The 25863-nt window shown below is 45.7% G+C and overlaps 1 protein-coding gene across 1 annotated transcript in view; it reads right to left on the reverse strand.

Annotated features, from left to right (window-relative positions):
* Nucleotides 1-25863, reverse strand: part of DCXR (dicarbonyl and L-xylulose reductase) — a 74371-nt gene that overhangs the window by 30752 nt on the left and 17756 nt on the right. Inside the window, exons 3-4 of the mRNA XM_069655317.1 lie at nt 22150-22304; nt 21953-21995 (exon numbers count right to left, since the gene is read on the reverse strand). Coding sequence (XP_069511418.1) covers nt 21953-21995; nt 22150-22304 — 198 coding nt within the window. The remainder of the gene's footprint in view (nt 1-21952; nt 21996-22149; nt 22305-25863) is intronic.

Genomic DNA, 25863 nt, shown 5'->3' on the forward strand with positions numbered 1-25863 from the left:
TTCCCTCGCTGAGCTGCAACCAGACCTTTACAATGTTTAGTATTTTTATGCCATCAAAATAAGAAACCAAATAAAACACAACATATTTTTTATCAATGGTTGTTTCATTTTTTAAGTGAATCAAGTGTGTCTCCATTCCGCATTGTTCCGGTGCCTTGTCTGCATGCCCCCGGCCCATCCATCCCCCATCCACTATCAAAGGCAGTTCGCACCAGTGGATGTGCGCTTCCATGGGGTGCTGTCAGGGGCGCGAACGGCCAAGGTGCCAAACACCATGTACACTTCAAAAGGTGCTCCCCTTACGCCCAGGGGCCATTGTTCACATGGCCTCCTCAGACCCAGTGTCTCCAGGCAGGCTCCCCCTTGAACAGGCCGCTCCCCTGCAATACAAATAATACCACGACATATACACGTCATTCATTCAGTAAAACACCCCTTTTTGGTATTCTTTATAAACCACTTGATATTTACCATGAGACCATCTTTGGGTACTGCAAGGGAACTCTTGAGCGTGCTACTCTGACCGCTTGGAGTGAACTCGTCAGTGTCCTACCTGTGAACATCTCCCTGTTCTCCTGCCACTAATTACTCTGCTTGCTGAATCTAACTGTTTGTTGGTCAAGGTAATGGCATGTATCCTAATCATATCTCCTTCCTTTGCAAATTTGATATCTATTTCGAAGTAACATACTCAGTAGTGCTATGTTAATTTGTCTCATTGCTATTAATTTGAGTATCTTTTGTTATCGATATATCATTTTTCATCAATGGTATTGCATCCTTCGCGGAGCGCGTCTATAGTAAAAGCAGGTTTCTCTTTCGTGCACAATAGAACATTCAAGGGGCGAGTAACATGTTCTGATTTTCAACACATCAGTGAATCGTTTGTGAAATTTATCCAATACAGCCACACACGCTGCACTGGTTTTGCTGTGGTGTCCAAGAGAAAGCGTGCAATGAACAATGTATGGTCCAATTCATTCATTCTCACATGTTTATGCAAAATAATTTTGTAATCATGTTGACCTTTAATTTGCAGAATTTACAACAATGCCTGCATGTTCTATTTGCGGTTGCCCTTCGAAGACCCATGACAAATCCGATGGCATTACAATACATATATTCCCTAAGACTGTTGATCGAATAAGAGAATTATCCAGACATTGCGGATATCCACCGGAAGAGCTTGAAAGTAGAGTCAAACAAGTCTTGGAGGACAAGAGGGGTCATCGATACCGCATCTGCAGCCTGCACTTCAACCCGGATATGTACGACAAATCCTTGTACACAAAGAGGAATCAACTGAGAACAACTCGAAAATTGCTACCAAATGCTATTCCGACTTTATCCGTTCACATGCCGCCACAGGTGAGACGCGCTTCCGGATGTAGCTTTACGCCAGTATTTTCAGTGTAAATGTCACTTATAATACTTCTGATATCTATGTGATTGAATAGCTGTTCAAATAATGAGTATTTTGATAAACATCAGTCCTTGTTTTTTAGAACCCACATAGAAAATTGATTTATGTGGACAAATAACCATGCTATATTATGCATTTACATAAGCATAATTTTCTCGTATTCGGTCTCCTTACATGCCACTTTTTAATGTCGGAATTTCTAAATCAAATAATACTTTCCCTTTACAACTCCATGACTATCCACCGAATATGAAGCAACAAGATTCAAAATCCATGTCTTGCCTGGAGTCATCAACCACGTCCAGCGCGTATCAGGTAATCTTACCTAGCTATTCTGTTCCAGACTGGTTTTATGCACGGAATTCTAGATGACGTGATCATATTTTCGCATCGTATCATTGCTTTACACAATGTTTTTCGTGGTTTGATATTGATGTGTACCTTTGTCTTCTTTCCAAATTGTGTGTCCAGTTTCCAATATTGTCGTCCCTACTAATGCAAGCACCGTGTTTCAGGGAGATGCGGAGGCGTCCACTACAATAACAACATCCCTCTTAGTAGATCTGGTGCCAGTGGTATGGGTCTTCACAGTTCAATTGGACAAGATAATCTGATCATATTTACATATCGTGTAATTGTTTTACACAATGTTTCTTTCATACTTTACTATTGATATGTACCTTTGTCTTTCCAAATTGTGTGTCCAGTTTCCAATATTTTCATCCTTACTAATGCAAGTACTGTGTTTCAGGGAGATGCTGAAGCGTCCACTACAATTACATTATCCCTTGTAGTTGTTCCGGAACCAGACCTTGCAGTTGATCAGGAGCCAGAGGTATGCGTACTGACAGTGCCATCTAATGAAAGAAAGTCGGTCTAATTGTATGTGTAATGCAAATGACTTATTTTATATGGATACTATTTTTTGTAGGGATGTATACAAGATCTGTATAGTGAACCGGAGGCACGTGGATCTGAGTCGGTGCGCCAGCTTGCTGATGTTGATGTTAGAGTAAAGAAGGTTTCAAAGAAAAAAAATAAAAATAAGGTTAGTTATAAACACTTCATATTGTTGGCAATTGTTTTGTGCTGAGGCCTTCATTATATTTTTTTTTAAATGTAAATTGTACAACACTGTATGTAGGATTTACACTGAACATCCCTTTTCCTATCTGTCCTGTAGTTGCCCGATGGAGTACGGACTATGCAGACACAGACAGCGATACAAATGACAGATGCTGCTTGCCAAACTGTTTTCAGCATGCAGGAACTATTAATTGAGGAGCGGCGTGTTCACACTCGAGATGCCTATGTCCAATGGCCAGAAAATGAATTTAATATGACCGGCGAATCCAGCAAAGTGTTTTTGGACCATTGCTACAATGCGCCTGCTCTGCCAGAGGAAGGTGAAATTATATGATAGATTGACATTACAAGATGAGCACTTGACACAATCGACACCCGCCAAAAAAAATGCCCCACAAAAAACAGTCCACATTGAGGTTTTCTCCGATCCATGGTCCAGTAACAGATGTTGAAATGACAGAGAATGAAGCATCAACACTATTGACCGACGAAACAGACAAATATATCGACTACAGTATGTATAGTTTGGCTGACATGTCCACAACGGTTCCGTCCGAAACAACAGTTTTGCTGGATGACAGTCTAATAAAAGAGGCAAAATACATAGTATTCGACAGCAGCTTGATGGAGCTTATAAAGATGCTGAACTGTGTGCATTCAGTGCGAAGGGAAGTATGTGAGAAGCCATTGGTGAGCATGACTCGTCTAACAAGGCAGTAACCTCAAAATACATGCCACCTGTGAAAAGTCACATAAAACATTTTCATGGTCCGCTCAACCGATGCTGGGGAAACTGCCTGCTGGCAATCTACTGTGTGCAGCAGGTTTACTTTTCAGTGGCTCTAGTTTCACGAAGTTATCCAGTTTCTTCCAGTTTGTGGGACTACATTTCATTTCTAAAACGCAATACTACAAATACCAACGTGATTATCTATTCCCTGCCATTAGTGAAGCTTGGAAAATTGAACAATTGGCTATTAAAACTACATTCGCCGACAAATGGTTCAGGCTAGCCGGCGATGGGACAGTGTGACAGCCCCGGATTTTCTTGTAAGTACTGCACCTACCATTTTCAGGACATGGAAAGCAAGAAAGTTTTGAGTTTGGTGGTTGTGCAGGTGTCCCAATGTAAATCCTCAGTGGCCATGGAGAAACTTGGTTTTATAAAATCAATGGAAGATCTAAAATCGAGGGGAATGCAAATCGACCTCATAGCCACGGACAGACACGTTTCAAAAGCCAAGACAATGAGAGAGCATTATCCAAATATTAAACATCAATTTGATGTATGGCATGTTGCCAAATCAATAAATAAAAAAATCTCGGCGGCAGGGAAAAAAAAGGTTTTGAAAGTATTTCACAATGGTCCTAGTCTTTCAGCAACCATCTTTGGTGGAGCTCAAAAACATGTGATGGGTCTGTGGAAATTCTACTGGAAAAAGGGCGCTCTCTAATGCACCACTGTTCCAACCTTCACCACTGGTCAGAAAACCAACATTTCCACCAATGTGAACATGGCCCTTTGTCCCCAGAGCAGGCACAGAAGAAGAAGTGGTTGATCCCATCTTCACTTTCACACAAAGCCCTTGAGAAGATTGTGTTTGATAAAACTCTATCAAGAGATCTGAAGGGACTCACAGAATTCTGTCACGCTGGAGATTTGGAGGTGTTCCACAACGTGTGCCTAAAGTACAGGCCAAAGAGATTGCATTTCAGCATCCAAGGGATGAAAGCGAGGACTTTACTAGCGGCATTAGCGCATAACGTGAATGTAGACTGGGAAGAATCTAGGACGTCAGGAAACTTAGGGATGCTTCGCTACAATATGGCCTTAACGAAAAGAAGAAAAAATGGGTTGTCAAACCAGTATATGAGAAAATGGAATTTGATTTTGTGAAAGATCGTATGTTTAATGTCATCGAGATGTATACTCATGGAATTGCGCACAAATCTGTTCAGAGCACACATACATTGCCACCAAACATTGCCAACGTGCCATGTCCACCCAAAGAAGAGCTTGTTAAAATCGTACAAAACCCGGTATAAATGATTACCATTTGTTTTTATTTTTGCAAAACATTTTTTTATAAACTGTAAAAAATAAAGTATGCGATTTGTCTCTTAAAATCTATCCTCTTAGTCCTTTTATTAAAAAAATATTACAATTATTACGATTGCTTTCACATTTCACAGTTTAGTCGAGCTACTGTGGGGCCTTCATTTTTCGTGTTAATGACCAATGGATAACAGTGTGTTAGAATCTTTGGGTTTTGGCAGTTGCCTTGACATAAAGTTCTACAAAAAGCTGAATATCTGCTTAATAATAATAATAATAATAATTTTGCATTTATATAGCGCTACGAACCCTCAGGCATCTGAGCGCTGCTTTTTATTACCCACAGTGTGCGGTGCCCATTTATCAACCTCGGAAAGGTGAAAGGCTGAGTTTGGCCCTGCCGGGATTCGAACCTGCATCAGCAGGCTCTGCACAGATGTCAAAGCGAGCGCTCTACTCGCTGTGCTATCGGACCGGCTAAACTTGTCCTAGAAAAGGTATTATACCTAGGCCACAAAACATTCTAGGCACGCAATAAGTACTGACTGTGAAAACATGCCATGGGGTAGAAGGCCATGAGATAAGCAGAGGTGGCCCTATTACTTGACACATTTTGACTCAGTTTTTGTGTTACACCGACTATAATTCGGGAATTCTGTTATTGGCAAATTTCTCCTACAGCTCAGCAGCGCCAAGAACAACGAGCAGTGACAGTGCCCAATTTCCTATGCCCGTGCTTCAAAATTCATGTTCTCATGGATGCGTTGACACAGGATGGTGCAAAGTAAGAATGTATGTTCATTTTGAGTGAAGGTCACCAGCTTTGAATTTTTGCTTTGGAGCTGGGAGGCCCACGCGTCCCGCGCACAGTATAAGGTTCTATTGTTTTTTGACCTTGAGATGAAGGGACCATTCCGAAAGGGATTGAATTGAAGGGGGGTGTAATAACGTATGATATGATAAGGTTGCCCATTCCGAAATTGGACCTAACTTCATATAAGTTCAGTTTATGAAAAATCAGTGAGACGCACGGAGGAGTCTGCATTACGGTCTACATTGCGCCAAGAGAATGGAAATGCCGAATATAATGTAAGTTTCTCTTTATCCAATTTCATACCAGAACTAGTCTAAATATGAATAGCTGACCATTAATGCTGGGTCACATTGTACTTGTTTGTTCTGTGTTGCATATTGCAATGAAGTGATAGTGCAACCTTTGTGTGCTGGGCTATCTACCGGGCACATGGGCACGCCAGCATCGAGACACATGTAGACCACCGCTCGTTTCTCTGTGGTTCTACATTAATAAATCATTACATAGTTTGTGCACCTCTAATTCTTGTCCCAGTTTACGGATTACGTTTAGAGCTCAACATACTCCATTGCACTATCGTCGGAAGCAAATAGCAGAGTACTTTGAGATTCCACGTTGTATTCTCTCGGTTCACATTGTGTCGCCTCTTCGCTAATAAAGAAAATGATTAACTAATAAAGATCGGCTACTGAGACACATTTCTATTTTTATCTTTTTGCAAACGGGTACATTGTGCCATTCTGCGATTGTCATCTATTCCAGACCCCGACCGGTGGGTTCTTCAACCGCCAGCTACAGCTACATGTCAATCACTGGATCTACTTCCGTCTTTTGGGACGACAGACAAGGTCCAATTTGCCCGTACGCGGTACCAGCGATTAGGAGCAACATAACCTTTACAGTGGTCTAGTGCCAAGTTCTTGCACCAGCTTTGCAATTCACTGTGCGACCGAAGTGCTTCAATTAGACAAAAGGAACACCCTGTGTACCCAAAAGGAACAGCGCGTGACTCACGATAAACATTTGCGGATTTGCGGAACGAGAGCAAAGAAAAAAAGTTCCATTTCTATTATGTCAGACGCCGAATGTTATCGAAACATTTAATGTGAAATAAATGTACATTACCAATTGTACAGTCTTGTTTCATTTTAAAGTACAGTTCCATATTCCTAGTTGTGACGTGCTGTGCTGTGAGACAATGTGTGTTTTCCGGGTTCCGCGTCTAGTCGCGTAGGTGACGGCTGGGCGCGTTTGGCTACGCTGCCCAATAACATCACAGAGAGAGGCGGAGAATATCAATGTTTTGGTGACGTCAGGCTCAGGGGTGGGGGATATGATTTAGTGCCGCAAACGCAGGTCACCCAGGGCGATGCAGCAAGTGATAAGATTATCACAAGATGGCCGCACCCTGCTGCCTGATTTTGCTTGTGTTCAAGAGACGAAAACTCGGGTAAGGTGCATAGGAAAGGTTTGTACGATCGATCTATTTATGGTTAAAAACACATGGCCGAACCATAGGGACAATAATATTTCTGACCGAACCATTCCTTTAAGATAATGGACAACTATTTTCGGGCGGCAGCAACCAGTCACGTGGGAGATCCTGTTCAGAGGGCAAACTTCATATCGGCAGCTAAGCTCCCGCAAATCTCGAGAGAAACCTATGTGGCCCTAGAAACACTGATCACAGAGCAAGAGATAGCACAGGCAATCCGCTCACTCCCAAACGTTAAGGATGCAGGCCCGTATGGCTTCACTAGTACTTTTTATAAGTCTTTTACTCATATATGACCCCCCCCTCTCCAAGTTATAGAATTTCATTCTGAGAACTGCAGTGCTAACAGCATACCGTCCAATTGCCCTACTAAAAGTTAATGTTAAGATATATAGCAACATTATTTCTTCAAGACTGGAGGGGGGCCTTCTGTCACTAATCGATAGTGATCAAACAGACTTCATCATAGACAGGGGGTGCATATTAACATCAGGAGAGTAGATCTCATAGAGGTGGGCTCCAACAGACCAAATCGGTTTGTGGTCCTCTCATTAGATGCACACAGGACATTTGACAGTATAAAATGGGACTATCTTGAAACCCTATTGGAGGCATTTGGATCCGGCCCTAAAATCCCCAGATTAAGCCGGTCAGATAGCCCAGCAAGCTAAGCGCCCGCCCCCGATATCTGTGTGCAGCCTGCTGTGGCAGGCCCGATATCTGGCAGTGTCAATTTAGCCTTTCATCCTTCTGAGGCAGATAAAATGAGTACCACTCTGTGGGATATTAATTTCTTCTGTTATTTGAGTGCTCTTATGCGCAGCGCTATATAAGAAATACATTTTTTATGATTATACATTATTGCCAACTTTAAAACCCCTACAACAAAAGAGAGGGTCAGTGGGCGATGGTGACCCCATATTTTCCTGGAGAGAGGAACCAGGGCCCGTTATCACCCTTGATTTTTGCGCTAGCTATGGAACCGTTGGCCCAACAGATCCATTTGAACCATAGAATCCAGGGAATTAAGTATAACAATTCCTCCCACAAAGTGGCATTACATGCAGATGATATTCTCTGTTTTCTCTGGGACCCACTTGCATCTCTACCAGAATTGCTAACCACACTTGGTATCTTTAGCAATATCTTGGGCTTTCATATAAAAAAATTATAAACCCATTGGACTTAAAGTCACGGAATCCCCTGAAACTCTTGGGGACCTAAAACAGAGGTTCCCGTTTTTAATGGGTCGAGAATGAGATACAATACTTGGTGTATGCATCATTATACCCTGATGAAAGCGAATATCCCCAGGTTATGGAGGGAGGCCAAAGAACTACTAGCACAATGGGACTTACAAGAGATATCCTAGTTAGGTTGGATAGAAGCGGTAAAGATGACCTTTCTTTCGAGGTTACTTTATGTATTCCAGGCTCTCCCATTTCAGATCCCGGGCAACGACCTGGTAGAACTCCAAAGAGCGATAGGGAAATGTATATGGGCCCATGAACCCCAGAGAGTCCCATGGAATGTTCTTACCAATTCATGAGGCGGTTGGGGGGATTAAATGTCCCCTCGTTCATAAGTAGTTTTTGGCTGCCCAAATAGCACTGATGCTAGATTGGCCAAGAAGGATGAGAGACCCAAATGGAAAAAAATACAGTCGAGACACCTAAACTCACTGCTTTCCCTCCTTCCCTTCCATACTAAAGAAGCAAGATGAACCAGGGTGGGTTTAGCTACTACAGATTGCACCCTGAAGCATTGGGATAGAGTGGGTTGTCTGTTGAGATTTAAGAAGTGGTTTGGTCCGCTCTCACTGGTTACCAAAAAGAGAGCCTTTATAAACTCGGAGATACTTTGCCCCTCGATGCTTGGGGAGCTGTATAGGTATGACCACCCTCCCACCTTTACTGAGTTCAAGGAGAAATGTTCTCTTCCAGAGACAGAACGGTTTTGTTACATGCAAATCAAAAACTGGATAACCAATGGTGGAGTTAAGCGGGTGGGATCTAGGGTCCATACTGGGATAGAACTCAGGATACAGGGGGGATTGAAGGTCAAGAAGATTTTCAGAGGCTACAGACTCTTAGAAAACTGACCGAGGGGGAGAAACTCCCATAGATGCACTTATGGGAACAAGAGCTGGGGATGGACATACTGTGGGAATCATGGCAACACATATGGATGAGAACGCACAAAAGCTCCAAGTGCACTGTGATAAAAGTAGGGGCCCTTAAATTATACTACCAATGGTATATGACTCGACAGAGGTTACTTAACATCTATCCCAAAAATGTCAGATCACTGCTGGCATAATTATGGTAAGAGAGGAGATATGGCCCATATGTGGTGGAGTTGCCCGGCAGTACAAATATACTGGAAAGAAATACTGGCAAAAATAAAATGCATCACAGGCCGCACACTACCTTTGAATCCACCAATTGTGGTACTGTGGGATGTACCTGTTGACAACTACCCCATGTCAGGGCCAAAGGTAGAACTAAGCTCCCATTTACTCATGGCGGCAAGAATAATCTCAGCGCAATTTCGGAAAACTCAGCAGGGACCCATACATTCTTATTGGTGGATTTAGGCGTGGGAGGTTATAGCAATGAAAAGAATCTCAGCACTAGTATCCAACACCATGCCTAAATACCTTTGCACATGGGCACCCTTCTTAGAATATGATAAAGATAGGGAAAATGTGTTCTTTAAGCCACAACTATTGAAAAACCTGACTCTAGAATGAGGGCAACACTGAGGAAACGTCTGGGAAAACTGGGATTATGACAAACTAGGAATACATTTACTGAGCTCTGGGTGATGGAAGCCCAATGAGACGAGAATTCCGAGTGATTAGAAACAGGTGGCTCAAGCCAATTCTTTTTTTTTGTGGAGGGGAGGGTGGGGTCTGTTGTCTTTTGCGAAAATAGAATTTTTTAAACTTTATTTTTGCATTTTAGTAAACATGAGTACCAACAAGCCCAAACAGTGGGCTGATAACAAGCCACCGAATGCCCCCCTCGCGATCACCCTCCCACCCTCCGACAGTCCCATCACACAACAGGCAATTAACACATTTACATTTACTCAAGAGAAGTCTGTGGTGGCTGATCGGTTGTCCCGGCTGGTCCTGCACTGGCGAGGAGGTACGAGATGTACGGGCCCCATATATCTGGGGGTCTTGCGGGGAGAGGGAGTGTCTTTATGAATTCGGTTTCCGTTTCTTGGCAGTATGCGATGTCCCTCTTCCAGTTTGCTAGGGCAGGGGGTGTGCCCCGTCCCCATGCCATAGCCACTCTTCTACGTGCCAAAACCAATAACAAGCTTGCCAGTTTTTTCCGGATGTGTGAAGACAGGGGTCTCGTTAGGCCGAGGAGCGCCACCAGTGGCGAGTGTCTCACTCTCTCACCGATAATTGCGTTAGTTTCGCCAAGCACATCTGACCAGAATTTAGACACTGGCGGGCAACTCCATGCTAGGTGCAGGAAATCAGCATCCGGGGACCCACAACGGTCGCAAGATGCATTGGACCCAGGGTGGTGTCTGTTTCTCTTGTTAGGGGTATAATAGGTTTGATGCAGATAGTTAAAGTGGATTTGTTTGAAGCGGGAACTGAGTGCCACTTTTTGTGTCTGTTGTAAAATATAGCTTCAGTCTTCATCAGGAATGGGGGTTTGGAGCGTGGTTTCCCATCTTGCCTTTGTTTTGGGGTTCGAGGGGAGAGTGTCGGTGAGCAGGGTTTTGTGTATGGATGAGACTAGTTTGCCCTCTCCTTGTGCCTGAATGGTCCCATGCAGTAGTTGCCAGGTGGGAGGTTGTTGCGGGAATGCTGGGATGAGGGCCTGCAAGGTGTATCGCACTCTGAAGTACAAAAAGATGTCAAGGGAGTTTGTGCCCCCCTTTTCTCTCGCCTGCTGGGGTGTTATGAAGTTGTCTTGTATAAAGAAGTCGCCTAGAGTTTTTATTTTGCACTTATCTGCCCAGTTCAGGTGCACTTTCTCGGCGGTGAGTGGGATCCCGGTAATGAATTTCGCGGGCAGGAGAGGAGAGTATCTAAGATGAATCTTGTACTTTTGAGCTATTTTCCGCCATATTGCGAAGGTGGATTGCACTATGTTCAGCGTCATGTGTGGCACTGCTTGATTGCTGATAATCACTGCCCTTAGCAAGTTGGGTGAGGCTAGTGCCCGTTCGACCTGTACATGCGGTTTTACGAATTGTAGTTCGTACCAATGACTGAGAAACTGAGCTTGTGCTGCCCAGTAGTACCGTTCTAGATCGGGTAGAGTCAGGCCACCCTTATTAACAGGAAGCACTAGGGATGAGTAAGCCACCCTTGCAGGTTTGCCAGACCATGTAAGGTCCAGAACTAGGCTTCTCATTTACCCAGGAAGCATCGGGACAGCAGGATGGGGATGTTAGCGAAAAGGTATAGGAGTTTGGGTAAGATTACCATTTTTACCAATGAGGCTCGCCCCCAGATGGTGAGCGGTAGCGATTTCCACCTGTTTACCTTGTCTCTTAATAATTTCAGTGTGCTATCGTAGTTGTCTTTCAGTATATCTTGGTGATTTAGGGACACCTTAATTCCTAGATATCGGATGTGAGCTGTCTCCCACTGGAAGTTAAAATCGTCTTGGACAATTTTGGTTTTTGTGTTTAAGGGAAAGACGATTGATTTCGATTGGTTGATTTTCAAGCCAGATACTAACCCAAACTTGATTATTTCACGCATTATTGGATTAAGGTTTTCGCAGGGGTTTTGCATGAACAGGACTATGTCGTCGGCATAGAGTGATATTATTAGCCGGTGAGGACCCATTTTAAGACCTCTCTGGATATGTCGTTCCCTAAGGCCCGCTGCCAAGGGCTCCATTACAAGGGCGAATATCATAGCGGATAATGGGCATCCCTGCTTAGTGCCACGCTGGAGGTTGATCTGAGCTGAGTGGGTCGACCCGAGCGAGATTGCTGAAAGAGGCTGGGTATAGAGTAGTGAGACTAGCCTGATAAACTGTTTCCCAAGTCCGAGCTGCTGTAGCACGACGAACATAAAGGGCCACTCAACAGAGTCGAATGCCTTTTCGGCGTCTAGCAGCACTGGCACTGCCTGCTGATCGGGGTCAAGTGCTGCCAGAACCCCAAACATTCTGCGTATCCCGAATGTGGTGTTTCGGCCAGGCAAAAATCCCGCTTGGTCGGCGAGAACCAGTGCGGGCATTAATGGGAGAAGCCTATTGGCGAGTATCTTGGCCAGGATTTTGTTGTCCAGATTAATTAATGATATGGCGCGATAGGATTTACAATCTTCGGGGCTTGTCTTTTTTGTGTAGCAGGATTACGTTTGCTTCTCTTAGTGTCTGTGGGAGAATGCCGGATTCGATCGCCTCCTCATAGACATTTAGCAGGAGAGGGGCAACGAGAGGGGCGAAGTATTTATAAAACTCACCAGTTAGCCCATCTGGTCCCGGGGCTTTGGAAGATGGCAGATTTTTGATGGCTTCTTGAATCTCTTCCAGCACTGGCGTAACAGGGGCCCCCGCAGCGCGGGGGGGCCCGTGGTGTGGGGGGCCCCACCAGCACATGGCTGGGAGGGGGCCCCAGTAAAAAAAAAAAAAAAAAAAAAAATATTTTTTTCTAAAAAAAAAAAGTTTCTTTTGAAATTCACTCTGCATTCATAAAGAACATTTCTGTAACAGAAATAATTTCTTTATGAAGGCAGAGTGACTACAAAAAGAAACTTTCTTTTTGAAGTCTGAGGGCCCCCGTACCCCATGACATGGAAGACCCTAGGCTGGAGGCCTCCATGTCATGGGGTGGTTGAACCCTATGCCTTCAAAAAGAAATTGTTTGTTTTTGAAGCCACTCAGCCATCATAAAGAAATTATTTTGATTATGGTTCGGTCCTTAACTGAAATAATTTCTTAATGAAATTATAGTGACTTAAAAAAGAAACAATTGGGCTCATTCTGACCCTGCCGGTCCGGAAACAACGGTGCTGGTAAGCTTACAGGCACTGTTGTTTCCGGACCGGCATATTACAGGTCTGCCTGGTGGGGCTGCCGTGCCCGACAGGTCTGACCCTGCCAGGCACAGCAGCCACGGTCGGCAGACCTGTCACGGAAGCACTGGCACCGTTAACAATGGTGCAGGTGCTTCTGTGTCCCCATTCCCGTGGAGTCTGAGGTTTAACGAAATTACCGGCACCTGATTTCCCAGCCGCCGGACTTGAAATAGCACGGTGGCACCGGGAAGTCAGGCCATAGTAATTTTTTATGGGTCTGGTGGCAACCCGCCGGTAGCACCGGCACGGTTACCGCTGGACCCGTAGTGAGCCCCAATTTCTTTTTTAAGTAATAGGGCCCCCCCTCAACTCCATGAGGTGTGCGTGTATGAGTCTATGGTGAAAGGGTGCACACTCAAATGTATAGCCGGCTGCCTGTGTGTGTATGGTGAAAGGGTGCACACTTAAATGTATGGGTGGCTGTGGGGGTGTGCCTGCATGGTGAAAGGGTGCACACATAAATGTATAGGTGGCTACCTGTGTGAGTGTATGGTGAAAGGGTGCACACTTAAATGTGTGGATGACTGGGTGTGTATAAGGTGAATGGTGTGTGTGCTTGTGTACAGGGGCACAAGAAAACCTTCATTTCGGGGGGGCTAACCCTTCAAATGTTGGGAGAGGCGCTAACTTCACATGCGGTGGGGAGGGGGAAACTTATTTGTGTGGGCGCATCCAAATTATTTACGCATTTTAATGAGACTATTCTAGTGCAGATTCAATGTTACAAGCAGTTAACTCTCTCCTATAAGTCTCCTGTTCCCTCTCTACCCTTCCAATCACTCCCCTGGCATGCAAGTACTAAACCCACATCACGATTTCAATCGTCTAAACAATGTGGAATTTGAATGCAGGTACTAACAGTGAAATGCTTTACGTTGGTAATTGCTGGGTTCTTGTTAACAGCAAAAACCAGGTGCCGTTTAAAATCTGTGTCTTGTTCGGTCTGGCAACTGCTCTAAAGGTTAGCCAAGTTGAGTCAATATAGCCCAAAATGTCAGGGGGGGTAGTGCTGAAGCCCAGTCAACTCAATGGTGTTGCGCTACTACTTGTGTTTAATGCCTTGCTTACTCCTAGCCCTATTCTTCCTCGTCCCAGTACTTATATACGAGGCAGTACGTGTGTTTGAGGCACTCTGCCTCATACAAAAGTACTGGGAAGAGGTAGAGGTACATGGAGGTAATGCCTGATTTAGCTACCTGTAATCTTCATCACTCCTAGTCCCACTGTTCCTCATCCCAGTACTTACCTATGAGGCAAGGAGCCTCATACGAAAGCTCTGGGACAAGGAAGAGGGACGCAGAGGTAATTCTGGGCCAAGGAGCTGATTGTGGATTGTGGGCCAAGGAGCTGATTGTGGATTGTGTGATAAATCATAATGGTTGTCCATGTCCAGGCTAAGCAGGCATGATATGTGGTATTAGTGGCTAGAGAGGCATTTTGATTTAGCCAGTCTAGTCATTCCTCAGTTTGGTATGACTTTCTTTTAACTGGACATTTCTGATAAAGTGGTCCTGCTAACTTAAATTACCTGGCTAGATTGGCATTTGGGTGCTGCCAGTCTAGCCATTTCTTACTGCGGCATTGTATATTTTTCTGGGCATCTGTGATAAAATGATATGATGTGATTCAAGTCATTTATAATGCGCCTGTACACAAGTGTACACAAGGGAGGGATGATAGAGGGAGGACAAGACAAACGATCTCACTAGGCCTTGTGTCATTGTGAGAACGAGAAGTGCAAGGGAAAAGGGAGCAGGGAAGTGCAAGTGAGAGGGGAGGGGAAAACAGGGCAGCAATGCTCTCAGTAAGTGCAGCCAGGGCAGAGCAGCTATTGGTTGTGCAAGGAGAACAATGGACTGCAGGGTTACAGTTACAGCCCCTAAGTGCATGGTAGGCCCGGAGGCAGTGCAAGGGTGACCAATCAAGAAAGAGCCTGGACTCAGAGAGACTCTGAGGGTAGCCAAGCAGCCAGTCAGTACAGCAGACATGTAGGTCAGGTAGGTCAGCAGGGGGGGAGAGAGAGCGAAAGCAGCAGAGAAGAGGAAAGCTTTTAGCTGCTTCCGAAACTTCAGGTTGTCCGCCTCAAGTTTGAGAGGGGCAGGGAGGCCATTCCAGTTGGAGGCACCAGCAGAGGAGAGAGGTCTACCCCCACTCTCTGCCTGGAGAAATGTCTAAGCCTTAGAGAGTTGGAGGTAGCTGAGTGAAGGGTTAGAGAAAGAAGGTATTTTGGAAGAGAGCATTGGATTTAGTGTTGGCACTGGCCCCAGAAAGCCTTGTGGGCAATGCAAAGGTTCTTGAACTTGATCCTTGCAGCCAGTGGAGAGATTTCAGGGCTGGAGAAATACAATCCCAGGGCTTGAGGCCAAGGCTAAGTCTTGCAGTCCTGTTCTGGATTATTTGCAGATGAAGGAGACTAGAGGAAGATAGATTGAGAAAGTGGCTGTTGCAGTAGTCCAGCTTAGAGACAGTGAGCTTCTGGTGGAGAGTGAGAAAGGGAAGAGTCCCTTTGAGGAGGAGCAGCTGGTAGTGGGACTTCTTGGTGATGTCCGAGATGTTAGGAGAGAAAGAGAGTGTGGCCTTGAAGATGACACCAAGGTTTTTTGCCTCGCAGGAAGGCAAAGGAAGAGGGCCCAAGGTGGTCTGCTATAGTGAGAGAGGAAACACAGTGGCAAGGGTCCCAATAAGAAGGATCTCTGTCTTACTGGCATTAAGGCAGAGATTGTTGGAGGCGCACCAATCCTGAATCGTGGATAGACAGTCAGGAATGAGCAAAAGAGGAGAGGAGGATGAGGGGAGCCTGAAGGAAAGCTGAGTCATCCGCACAACACAAAGTTAGAGGATAAGGTAGAGATCAGGGAGGCCAAAGTGGCCAAGCAGAGGTTGAAAAACCAGCGTGAGAGGATAGAGCCCTGGGGAATGCCACAGGTAGAGAGAGGTGGCGGAGAGAATGGGAACCCGATCGACCTGGGAGCGGAGTGGCGGTCCAAGTGGAAGTAGGTCAGTCACTCTAGGGTCTGATCTGTGATGCCCAGGTTCTCACAGAGTCGATTGATCAGGATGGCGATGTTGACCCTGTCGAAAGCAGAGGAAAGATGAAGGATGAGAATAGAAGGAATGCTGGAATCAAGGTTTGAGAGCAGCACAGGTGTTAAGGAGAGCAGTTTCCATGCCTCTGGCAGCTCTGAAGCCAGACTGATGGTCATGGAGACAACCAACAGATTCAGTGTGGAGAGTAAGCTGGGAGATGGCAAGCTTTTCCAAGAGTTTGCTCAGGAAAGGTGGAGATTGAGCGATAGTTTTCCAGCAGGTAGGATCAGCAGACTGCTTCTTGAGGAGTGGGTGCACAAGGGAGTGCTCAAAGGGAGAGGGGAACATTGCAGTGGCGAAAGAGTGATTACAGAAATCGGCCAAGGCTGGAGCGAGGGTGTCAATATGGGCTTTGATGGTTCTGGAGGAGCAGCGAAGCACCTGTTTGGACGACACTTTCATAGATCGGACTTGTCTAGAAACCTCGTCAGGTGTTGTCAGAGAGAAAGAGGAAAAAGGAGGAGGAGAGAAGAGATGGCCAAAATGGGCCGAGAGAGGAAGAGGACATAGAGGACAGGATGTCCTGAGATTTAGCAGAGAAATGAGAGGCCAGAGCTGTACAGAGGGCATGGGAGGGAACAGAAGAGGTATAGACCACAACAGGATTGACCAGTTCCTTGCAGATTTTAAAGAGTTTGGCCGTGTTGTTCGAGGCCATGGAGACACATGCTTTATTGTGTGCTCTCTTCTTGATGAGTGTTATTGCTTTGACTGGCATTTTGCTGAAAACAGTCTAGGTATGTCTAAATGTGGCCTGGCATTCTGTACTATAATGACGTGTTACACTGGTCTACATTGTGCAGCCAGTTGGAAGCATTAATGTTCCTGTGCACTGTTGGTGACTTGCATGTATTGGATTGTGTTACCCTACAAAACAATTGCAAACACTATGGCTTTATAGCCAATTTATCTCAGAAAGTGTGCTGTATATTGCATTAAAACACATATTTATTTCTTTTTCCTAGTGCAGTGTGCGGCATACCCCTTCAGCAGCACGTTCATGCGTATTGTGCAAGCGTGACAGTCTAGGCCGGCCCAGAGTGTGGGGCAACCTGTGATTTGTTGCTGAGTTGGGGGGCCCCCTCAGCATGGCTTGCAGGGGGGGCCCCCACATTTTGTGTTACGCCACTGTCTTCCAGCGTTATGGGCACATTCAGTGGCTCACAGAGTTCTCCCTCAGCCAGTAAAGTTCAGTGTCATTAAGGTAGTTACGGATCGCAACAGAGTCTGTAGGGCCCCCGGCGCTGTATAGGTCCTGGAAGAAAGCCCTGAACACCTCGACTAGATCTTCTTTGTGCAGCATATTTCCCTGTGGTGTCTGGATACTGTCCACCGTTGTCGGCCTCCTGTCTGCCGCTATGAGGCGAGCAAGAAGGGCTCCATGCTTCTGACCTTCGCCATATTGTCTAATTCTGTGGTTGTGCCCCAGAAATGTTATCTCCCGTTCAGCCAGTTTTCTAAAGTTCAGAAGTTCTTCTTTCAGCCTCGCCTGGATTTGGTCTGAATTGTGTGCGACTTGCTGCTTTTCCAATTCCTTCAGGTGCGTTTCGCAGGTTTCTAGTTTGCGTCTAATAAGTTTCAGGATTCCGTTTTCCTTGGCTAGACAGATGCCTCTTACGTAGCATTTGAAAGATTCCTATAGCACTCCGGCAGAGTTGACGGTGCCTTGGTTAATGTCAAGAAAGGAGTTGATTTCCTCGCTTAGCTCGGTGGCGAATGTCGGATCGGCGAGGGATCTGGGTTTGAAGCGCCATTGTGGAGGACGTGGCCTGGTGGTCGGCCGGTGGCATTCGAGTGTTAACGTGGCATGGTCTGAAGGTTTTGGGGAGTATTTGGCATGCTCCCCATTGCCAGCTACTGTGAGCGGAGACTAACAGATAGTCAATGCGAGAGTTCGTGTTTTGAACACTTGAGTGATGTGTAGTCTCTGGCTTCCCAATTCTGGGTCCTCCAAATGTCCGACAGGTCAAACGCTTTACAGATCGCTTGCACTTGTAGGCTGGCTTTGGACGGGTGAGCAGTTAACTTTAATTTATCTTTCTGTGGGTCGAGGTGGGTGTTCAGGTCTCCAACCCAGATTATGGTCGCGTTTTGAACTTGCGAGAGGCGGGATAGCACCCAGTCAAAATTGTTTGCGCCGTCTGTGTTGGGGGCGTAGGAGTTGATGAACACCACCTCCTCACCCTCCAACATGCCCCGAACCATAAGTGCCCTTCCCTCGCTGCCCCTCTGTTTGGATCAGGCGAAACCCCAGTGAAGAGTGGAGAAGAATAGCGACTCCTCTGGCATAGGATGAGTATGGAGAGAAGTAGCGATGGCAGCCCCAGCTGCGGGCCCACAGGTGCTCATTTTGCGGCAAGAGGTGTGTTTCCTGAATCATAGCCACCTCGACCTTGTGACATCTTAGTAGTTGCAGGATCTTGCGTGTGTTAGCCGGGATGTTGCCCCCTCTAATGTTCCAGTTTGCTACTTTGAACGTACCAGTGATCTATATAACACCTGAAGGCGGCTAGACCGGAGTCGGAGTTCGGGCATATGGGAGCGACGTTAGGCGGGAGGGCTGGAGAGGGGCGGCGGGGCTCAGGGTGAGGCCCGCGGTTAGGCGGTGGCGCTCTGAGCGCATTTCGAACGACAACAACAATCAAACAAATTTCCTTACACGGACAACCCCTAACTCGTCCGTTTGGAATCTTCCCAACTGGAACATACTGCGTGCTGTGCACGGGGCACGGGTGGCCTTCCTAGGCACGGTCCCCAGCCTCCCGTTTGCAAAGGTTGTCCTGGTGGCTTGGTTCCTGCTTGCTTTGATGCAGTAGTGCGGGTGTTTGTCACGGCGGAACTCTCTCCGCTCTTTCTCTGTTTGAGGCGCTGGGCGTTTGGTTTGCGGACTTGCATTCCCACCTGTCGAGGTATAGTGAGGCTTCTTCTGGGGAGTTGAAGAAGTGGGTATTACCCTCTATTTGAATGCGGAGCCTCGCCGGGAAGAGCATCGAGTATGTGATCTGGTTGGCACGCAGTCTATGTTTCACCTGGGTGAACGATCTCCTTTGGGCTTGGACAGACGGCGAAAAGTCCGGGAAAAACTGGATGTCGTCCTCGTCGAAGTGTAGTTTGCCCTTTTCCCTTGCCATTCTAAGGATGGAGTCCCTGTCCTTGTAGCTTAGAAGCTTGGCAATGATCGGGCGGACAGGGGCTCCCGGCGCCGGTCTTGTTGAAGGGATTCTGGGGGCTATTTCCACTACGAACATTTGCGATAGGACTGTGGGACCAACGTGTTCTTCCATTCTGACTGGTAGTTGTCTTTCTCTGATTCCGATAATCCTGATATTATTTCGCCTGGAGCGGCCTTCCAGGTCCTCATTTTTGGCGAGTACAGTTTTCATTTGCCCATCGAGCGTGGAGACCCGGGAGGTGAGTGCTGCTGTGCCGTCGTCCAGATCTGACACTCTGTTTGACGGAGTCGAGCCCGTCGCTGTGTTTGTCGAGCCGGTGTTGTAACAGATCTACCTTGGACGAGAGCGAGTCTATCTTGCTGTCCAGACCGCCTATCCCAGCTTTTAATTCCATCAGGATTTCCCTGATGTCCGTTTGTTGCTGCAATTCTGCCTCCGACTGGTTGTTCGGGGATTCAGGGCAGTGTTCCGGCCTGGGTGTTTTAGGCGCTGGGCCTGCATCAAATTTGAGCCGTTTATGGGACTTGTCCGGCTTCCCCATCTTGAGCTCGACTACGGAGTCGGAGCGTCTGCTGAAGGCGCGGGCGAGGCACCCGGATCCGGTGCGAGGGGCTGAGATCAAGGTGCGCGGGGAGACGCTGCGAGTCAAGATGGTGGGGACGCCGCGGCCAACTCGCCCGTTTTGCGTGCTTCTGGGCGTCTACTCGCACCTCCCGCTCTGCCACCGGCCGTGGGCGCCCCAACTCCGAGCGATTCCTCCTTCGCCGCTTTCTGCTGGAGCTGGTCACGGCAGGTCCCTCGGATGGCTCTTGTCCGTCTACGAAGGATTTTGGGAGGGCGGGCGGTTTCCCAGGCCCCACGCAGGTTGCAGCAGTGCAGGCCACACTACGCAGCGAGTTTCTCATGGAAGGCCAGTCCGATTCGCTCCGAATTTTCGACAGGAATGAGATGCCGTGCTAGGATATATTGTTCTTGCAGATTTAGTAGTTTCGCCACAGGATTGCCACGATTAAACAGGATTCATGCGGGAAGCAGCCGGGAGCTCACAAGGGAGCGCCCATCTTGGTCGGCCCTTTAGCGCCCTTGTGAAAATAGAACTTTGAATGTAACTCAACTTGTAGTTGCCTATTATGATGAATCAGATGGAGTCATCACTGATTTCCCGACTGTGACCTCCTCCCATGTGGCCGGGGGACGACAGCCGCTACCTGATCCAGACCCTGGGGACGTCTATATGAGGTAGGATCATATGGGAGAAGATGTCTTAGATGTCTTCTGTGATACATCTAGTCCTTCTCCCATGAAGAATAGGGATATCACCCTCTCCTACTCCACTGATCAATCATTCAGAACTCATTCACCATTTACGAAATACTGGCAATGGTTATTTAAATTCTCCAAGACAATTCTCAAAAGTGAACTTTAATTCATCTCTCAGAATGACCAACGTACTGGGACAAAGAAGCTGAACTGAACAGTGAAGATCAGTGAAAGCCAGAAGACTGACGTGCGCTCTAGTGTTTGTAGAAAAACACCAATGCCCTGGAAGTTTAAAAGGCAAATGAAGCAGGGAATCAACATCTGGTGCTGGCGGGAGAGCCACGTCACTCTATAAAGGCGAAGAAACTAAGAAGCAGTTAGCGGCGTGGTGGAGCCAGGAAGCTCACCAGAGAAGGAGTAGGCTATGTGAGAAGGACACTCTACGGGAAGAGAAGCAGACGCATGAAGTGGAAGCCATTAGAGACTAAGGAATCATGGAGAAACACCAGCAAGAAGGAAAACCACAGAGACGCTTCTCCGATTGACCGCGGGAGAGACAGAAGGTGCCAACAAGAGCCGGCGAGTACACCCAGAGGTAGTAGAGACACCAGTGCATGTCAGGGGCAACGCTGAGTGCAAGTAAATGAACCATAAGTAACCGAGAGAGAAGGAACAAATGAATTTGATGGGATAGGGAGGGATTAGATGACAAACTCTGTTCAAGCAAAAAGATATATATGTTATGTACATATGTGGAAAAAAAACAAACTGGATAACATATACGAAAGACAGTTTGACAAACAAAGTGTATTTGTAACTTTGGAGAAGGGCAGAAGCCCTGTGGGAATATAAGTAGTCCTGGCACAAAAGTATAGTAGGCAAACACCAGTATGTCAACAGCAGAAGTCGTAAGTTTGTTAACAAGAAACCCTGACAAGAGTGTGCCAGGACATCACCTGTGAGAGTCACAAGAGGTTCTGAGAAGAAACATCAGGACTGAAGAAATCCTGGGGAACAAGAGTCTCTATCATGGAAGAACGTTTGTGTTGGAACCATTTATCCTTCTTTTCTGAACACTTTTCTAAACCTCCCAAGGATAAAGACATTTCCTGTTTCACCTTAGAGTTTAGTTTTAGTGTGAGGGTCAGAATAGAAATTTGGACACAGGACAGTATTGATTTTGACATCCTGACAAAAGCAGATCCTTAGTTTTGGTAGGAAAATTCAATAAAAAGTCTTTAACCAAATATATGGCTAATTTGTGTCAGAGTTTCATTCCTGACCCCTCACACTATGTTTTATTATGTTTGATTATTCTTGTCAAACGTTTAACCAACATAAAGCTTATAAGGGGTGTGATGATGGGGTTGATCTTATACACAGGTTTGCATTGAACCTACTATTTTCAAATGTACATTTTTTTAAAGTCAAAATGAATGTACAATATTTGTCAATGTCTAAGAGATAGAACCATTAGGCGGGTCTCACCTGAGACACGTGAGCCACTGCTTTCACGTTCACTTCAAGAGACCTAGGAAGAAAAAGGATTTAGTTATATGGGACAGGTGAAATGTAGGGGGTCACAGGCTCTTCTACTGCTTCTAGCATACTCAAAAGGGGAGACCGAGTCTTTTTGAGAGTGGTTGCTCAGTCAGTAGAGCGCCCAGGTTTAAACTTGGACTAACCTGTCCCAGGCATCCTTTGTGACCTCCAGGAAAGGCTGCAGCACAGCCACTGCAGCATTATTTACCAGCAGGTCCACAGCACCAATGGCCTTCAAAGCCTCGTCCGTCTCATCCCAGTTAGCCAAGTCCACGCAGATAGTCTCGATCCCAGGGCACTGCAAAAGGAACTCGGGGTAGGTTATACTTGCAATAACCTGGCCTGGTGCACTGCAATAAGCAGAGTATGATACTGGTAATGGGACTTCTTTCCCTTATTTTTGTACTCCCATTACCACAGAAATAGACCACAGGACCCTGCAGAAGCAAGGATAAGTATTCCCCCACAAGATTTCAGAATGTCCCGCTGTAAAGTTGGATTTTCAAAATTGGCCTTGTGGACCGATTCTCAGAGGCCACCCTATTCTCGTGAACAGGGAAAGACACTAATGTCTAGCCAAACGCTATCATGACAGTATGACTGAGCAGTAAGGCTTAGACTTAGGAGGGTGTGAGAGTTGTCAAGGGTACAGTAAAAAAAAACACACAGAGCACTCTTAATAATGCTAGTTGGGCATAATGTATAAAAATAGATTTATATTTATTCAGGCCTTGGACAACTCTTATAAATCAAATATTACAATTAAGTAAATCACTAAGCAAACACAACTAACATATATATATTCAGTAGAATCACGATATAGAACTCTGTAGTATGGCAAAGAAATTGAAGAATATACAAAGATAGGTAATAAACCAATTTAAGAATAAATAAAAGAAAGCGGTTAACAACACAATACATTACCTTACATAAATAAGGTTCTACACTTTAAACGTTCTTCCCTTGCTAGAAACTATGGGGTCTAATGCCCTAAAAGTCCCAAGTCCCAACTGAACCCTTTGCAGGAGGCTAGGAGTTTTTAAAGAAGACTGAATAAGAGCAGGTAAAGGCTACAGGCCTGGCAGTAGTGTCTTAAAGGTTAAGAACAACGAATGCAAAATTCTTAGGTGGTCATCTCCAAAGCCCACCATTTTAGGGGAACCCAGCTGAGATACTTGCCCAGAACTCCACCTACCATGGTCAGGCAAGGGAGACGCAGGGTTAGAACTTCGCGCTTGTTAAACCCTAAGATAAATGTATGTTAACTCACCCTGTGTAATCCAATTTCTTTAAGGACCACTTCTGGGATGCCTGAATTCACCGGGCCCACTTACTCCATGTCTTGGTTACGTCACAGGAGGTCCAGGGGTGGCTGGTGCAGAGGTCACTTTTAAATTCAAAATTTAGTTCTGTCTAGTCAGTGGTTCCATGCTCTGGCGAGACGGTTCCTGGCACTGGAACAGCTAGGAGACCCAGGCAAGATGAAGAAAGGTCCACCACAATACGGACAACCACAGAGAACCACAAGGACACCACGCAGGCATAAAACAGCAATGGCCAGAGAGCTCAAACGGCTGATGTTGACCCTTGTGGTGGAAACAAAGAAGCCGTTAGTGTAGGAGAGCTGAAACTGCAGTGGCAGGCCTCTTGTCAAAGAAGCAAAGGGTCTGCGGAGTCCCAAGTCCGAACTTGGAACGGGACTCGATGCAGCTCGGCAGCCCAAAGGAAGCCTCTCAGGCCACAGGATTGTCTTGGGACACCTTCCAACGGCTTCCAAATGCAGGATCCTAGAGCAGGGGTTGAGACTGGTTGTTCCCACCGTTCATAGGGTTGAAGCACTGATGAAGGCCTTTTGGAGATCAGCAAAGGAGCATGGCTTCTCTGGGATGGTTGAAGCCAATGCTGGATGGCTGCAATGACGAATTCTAGGTCTTCAGTGGCATGCTCCTTTGCTAAGGGGTCTAGGCTCCAACAACGATCTAGAGAATGGCTGCAGGAGTCCTCCTTTTAGCTTAAATTTGATGTGGAGTTACACCCAAGCCCATCATTTGTAATGATCTGCACCATTCAAACTGGCATAATTGCCCACAGCCTCTGGCCACCACATCTGCCCAGCAACAGACACTCTGTCCAGGATGTAGCTGGGACAAGACAGACACAGGCCCACAGCTGAGCACATACACATTTTGCCGGTTTGCCTAGAAAAGGGCAGAAGGAAGGTCAAAATATAAGATGGCCAAAGCACAAGGCAAAATCTCCAGGCACGCCCATCTTAGAGTATAAGGTATCTAAAAGGCATTATGCAGTAAAATGCAAAAGTGTATGCGAGAATGTAAAAAAACTAGAAAAATATCCGTTGCCACCAACCCATCCTAGACACATCATGCAAGTATCCATAAAGTTAATAAAAACAAGGAGAAAGAGATACTAGGTATCCCTACCACACTTCACTGTAAGGAGAAGTGGGCAGTGTAAAACAAATAAGGAATTTCATAATAGACGGCCGAGTGCCCTTCCACTCACAGCCATAGTGTTTGATCAGTGCACCCAAAACAGATAGCTAAGCAAGGTAAGTAAAGCAAAAAGGCTGTACTTGCTGCCAAAATGTCAGGTCCGGTTCAAAACAAAAAGGAAAAACGTTGGTGGTTCCAAAGATGGCTATGGAGGGAAAGCAGCAACAAAGAAAGAATCTTTCCAAACACCCACATTATACATTGATTCTAAGAATCTGATCTTTCTAAAGCATCTCTACCCAACATGTGAAGATTTTAATATAGTAGGAACAGCCGTTTCCTTTACCCTCAGTTTCTCTCCCTGTTGTCTGTCTCCTTTTACCCAAGGATTCTATTGAAAACGGCTTGTTACAATTTGTAATTGACGGCTAGGATACCAAACTGCTGGTATTTTTTTAGAGGAGTCTTTAATCAGTTATGCATATAGTGATTGAGCAACTTTTCAAACATCAGAAAAAACAGTGTTTTAAGAAGCATGCTGAAGCCACAGCTATGCTCGTATATCAAAAGAAGAAGCGCAACGTCAAAGAACGTATAAGGAAGACAATGTTAGTTCATCCAAAACACTATATTTTCATCCGAAACACTATATTTTTTATTTTATGAAATATGCGCTTTGGTTTATAAATAATGTTTCTCGTGACATAAAACATCACAGGATTATATGTTTACACAAAACAAAAATACTAATATAAAATAAACTCCAGCATTGAAATTGTAAATCACGGAGCAGTAGCTGGAAGTAGCTCCTGGGTATCCGAATTTTCATCTGACCAGGAGTTAATCATTATGACCCGGGAGCTATTAAAGTCCACCTGCATGTACGGAATGCCTGAAAGATGGCAGAAATGGCTTTTTGTGCTGCCAAACTGCACTTTAAAATGCACATTCTGTGCAACCCCTCTTTTTATTGCTGCGTTGCTATGTCTTGTATACTATGTCTGTATATGATGAATTCTCTGTTTCTTACCATGCTGCATTAGATGTCTTCATTTTTTACATTCTGATTAAATTGCCTTCCCTTTTGCTTCTTTATTTTCTGTCCGTTCTTCCTTTTTACTGCTACCTCTCATTTAGTCTTTACTTTACCCATGTTCGATGCCACTTCATAACTCTGCCACTACATTGGTTACTGCATTCATCTCTGTTCCTGATAAACCATTTTTATCTCTGCTGCCACCTCTTTTTCTGTAATGTGACCTTGCTCACTCTTTCTCTCTGCTGCTCCTGCAGAATGAGGTGCTGATAAGCAGTATGTAACAAATCTAACTTCCAAATGAGATGCAACTATAACTTTGTCCAGGACTATGACCATTCATGCTTTAGATGTTGTGATGAATCCTT

Source organism: Ambystoma mexicanum, chromosome 3q (assembly GCF_040938575.1).
Source record: "Ambystoma mexicanum isolate Mex_15411 chromosome 3q, UKY_AmexF1_1, whole genome shotgun sequence".
NCBI lineage: Eukaryota > Metazoa > Chordata > Amphibia > Caudata > Ambystomatidae > Ambystoma > Ambystoma mexicanum.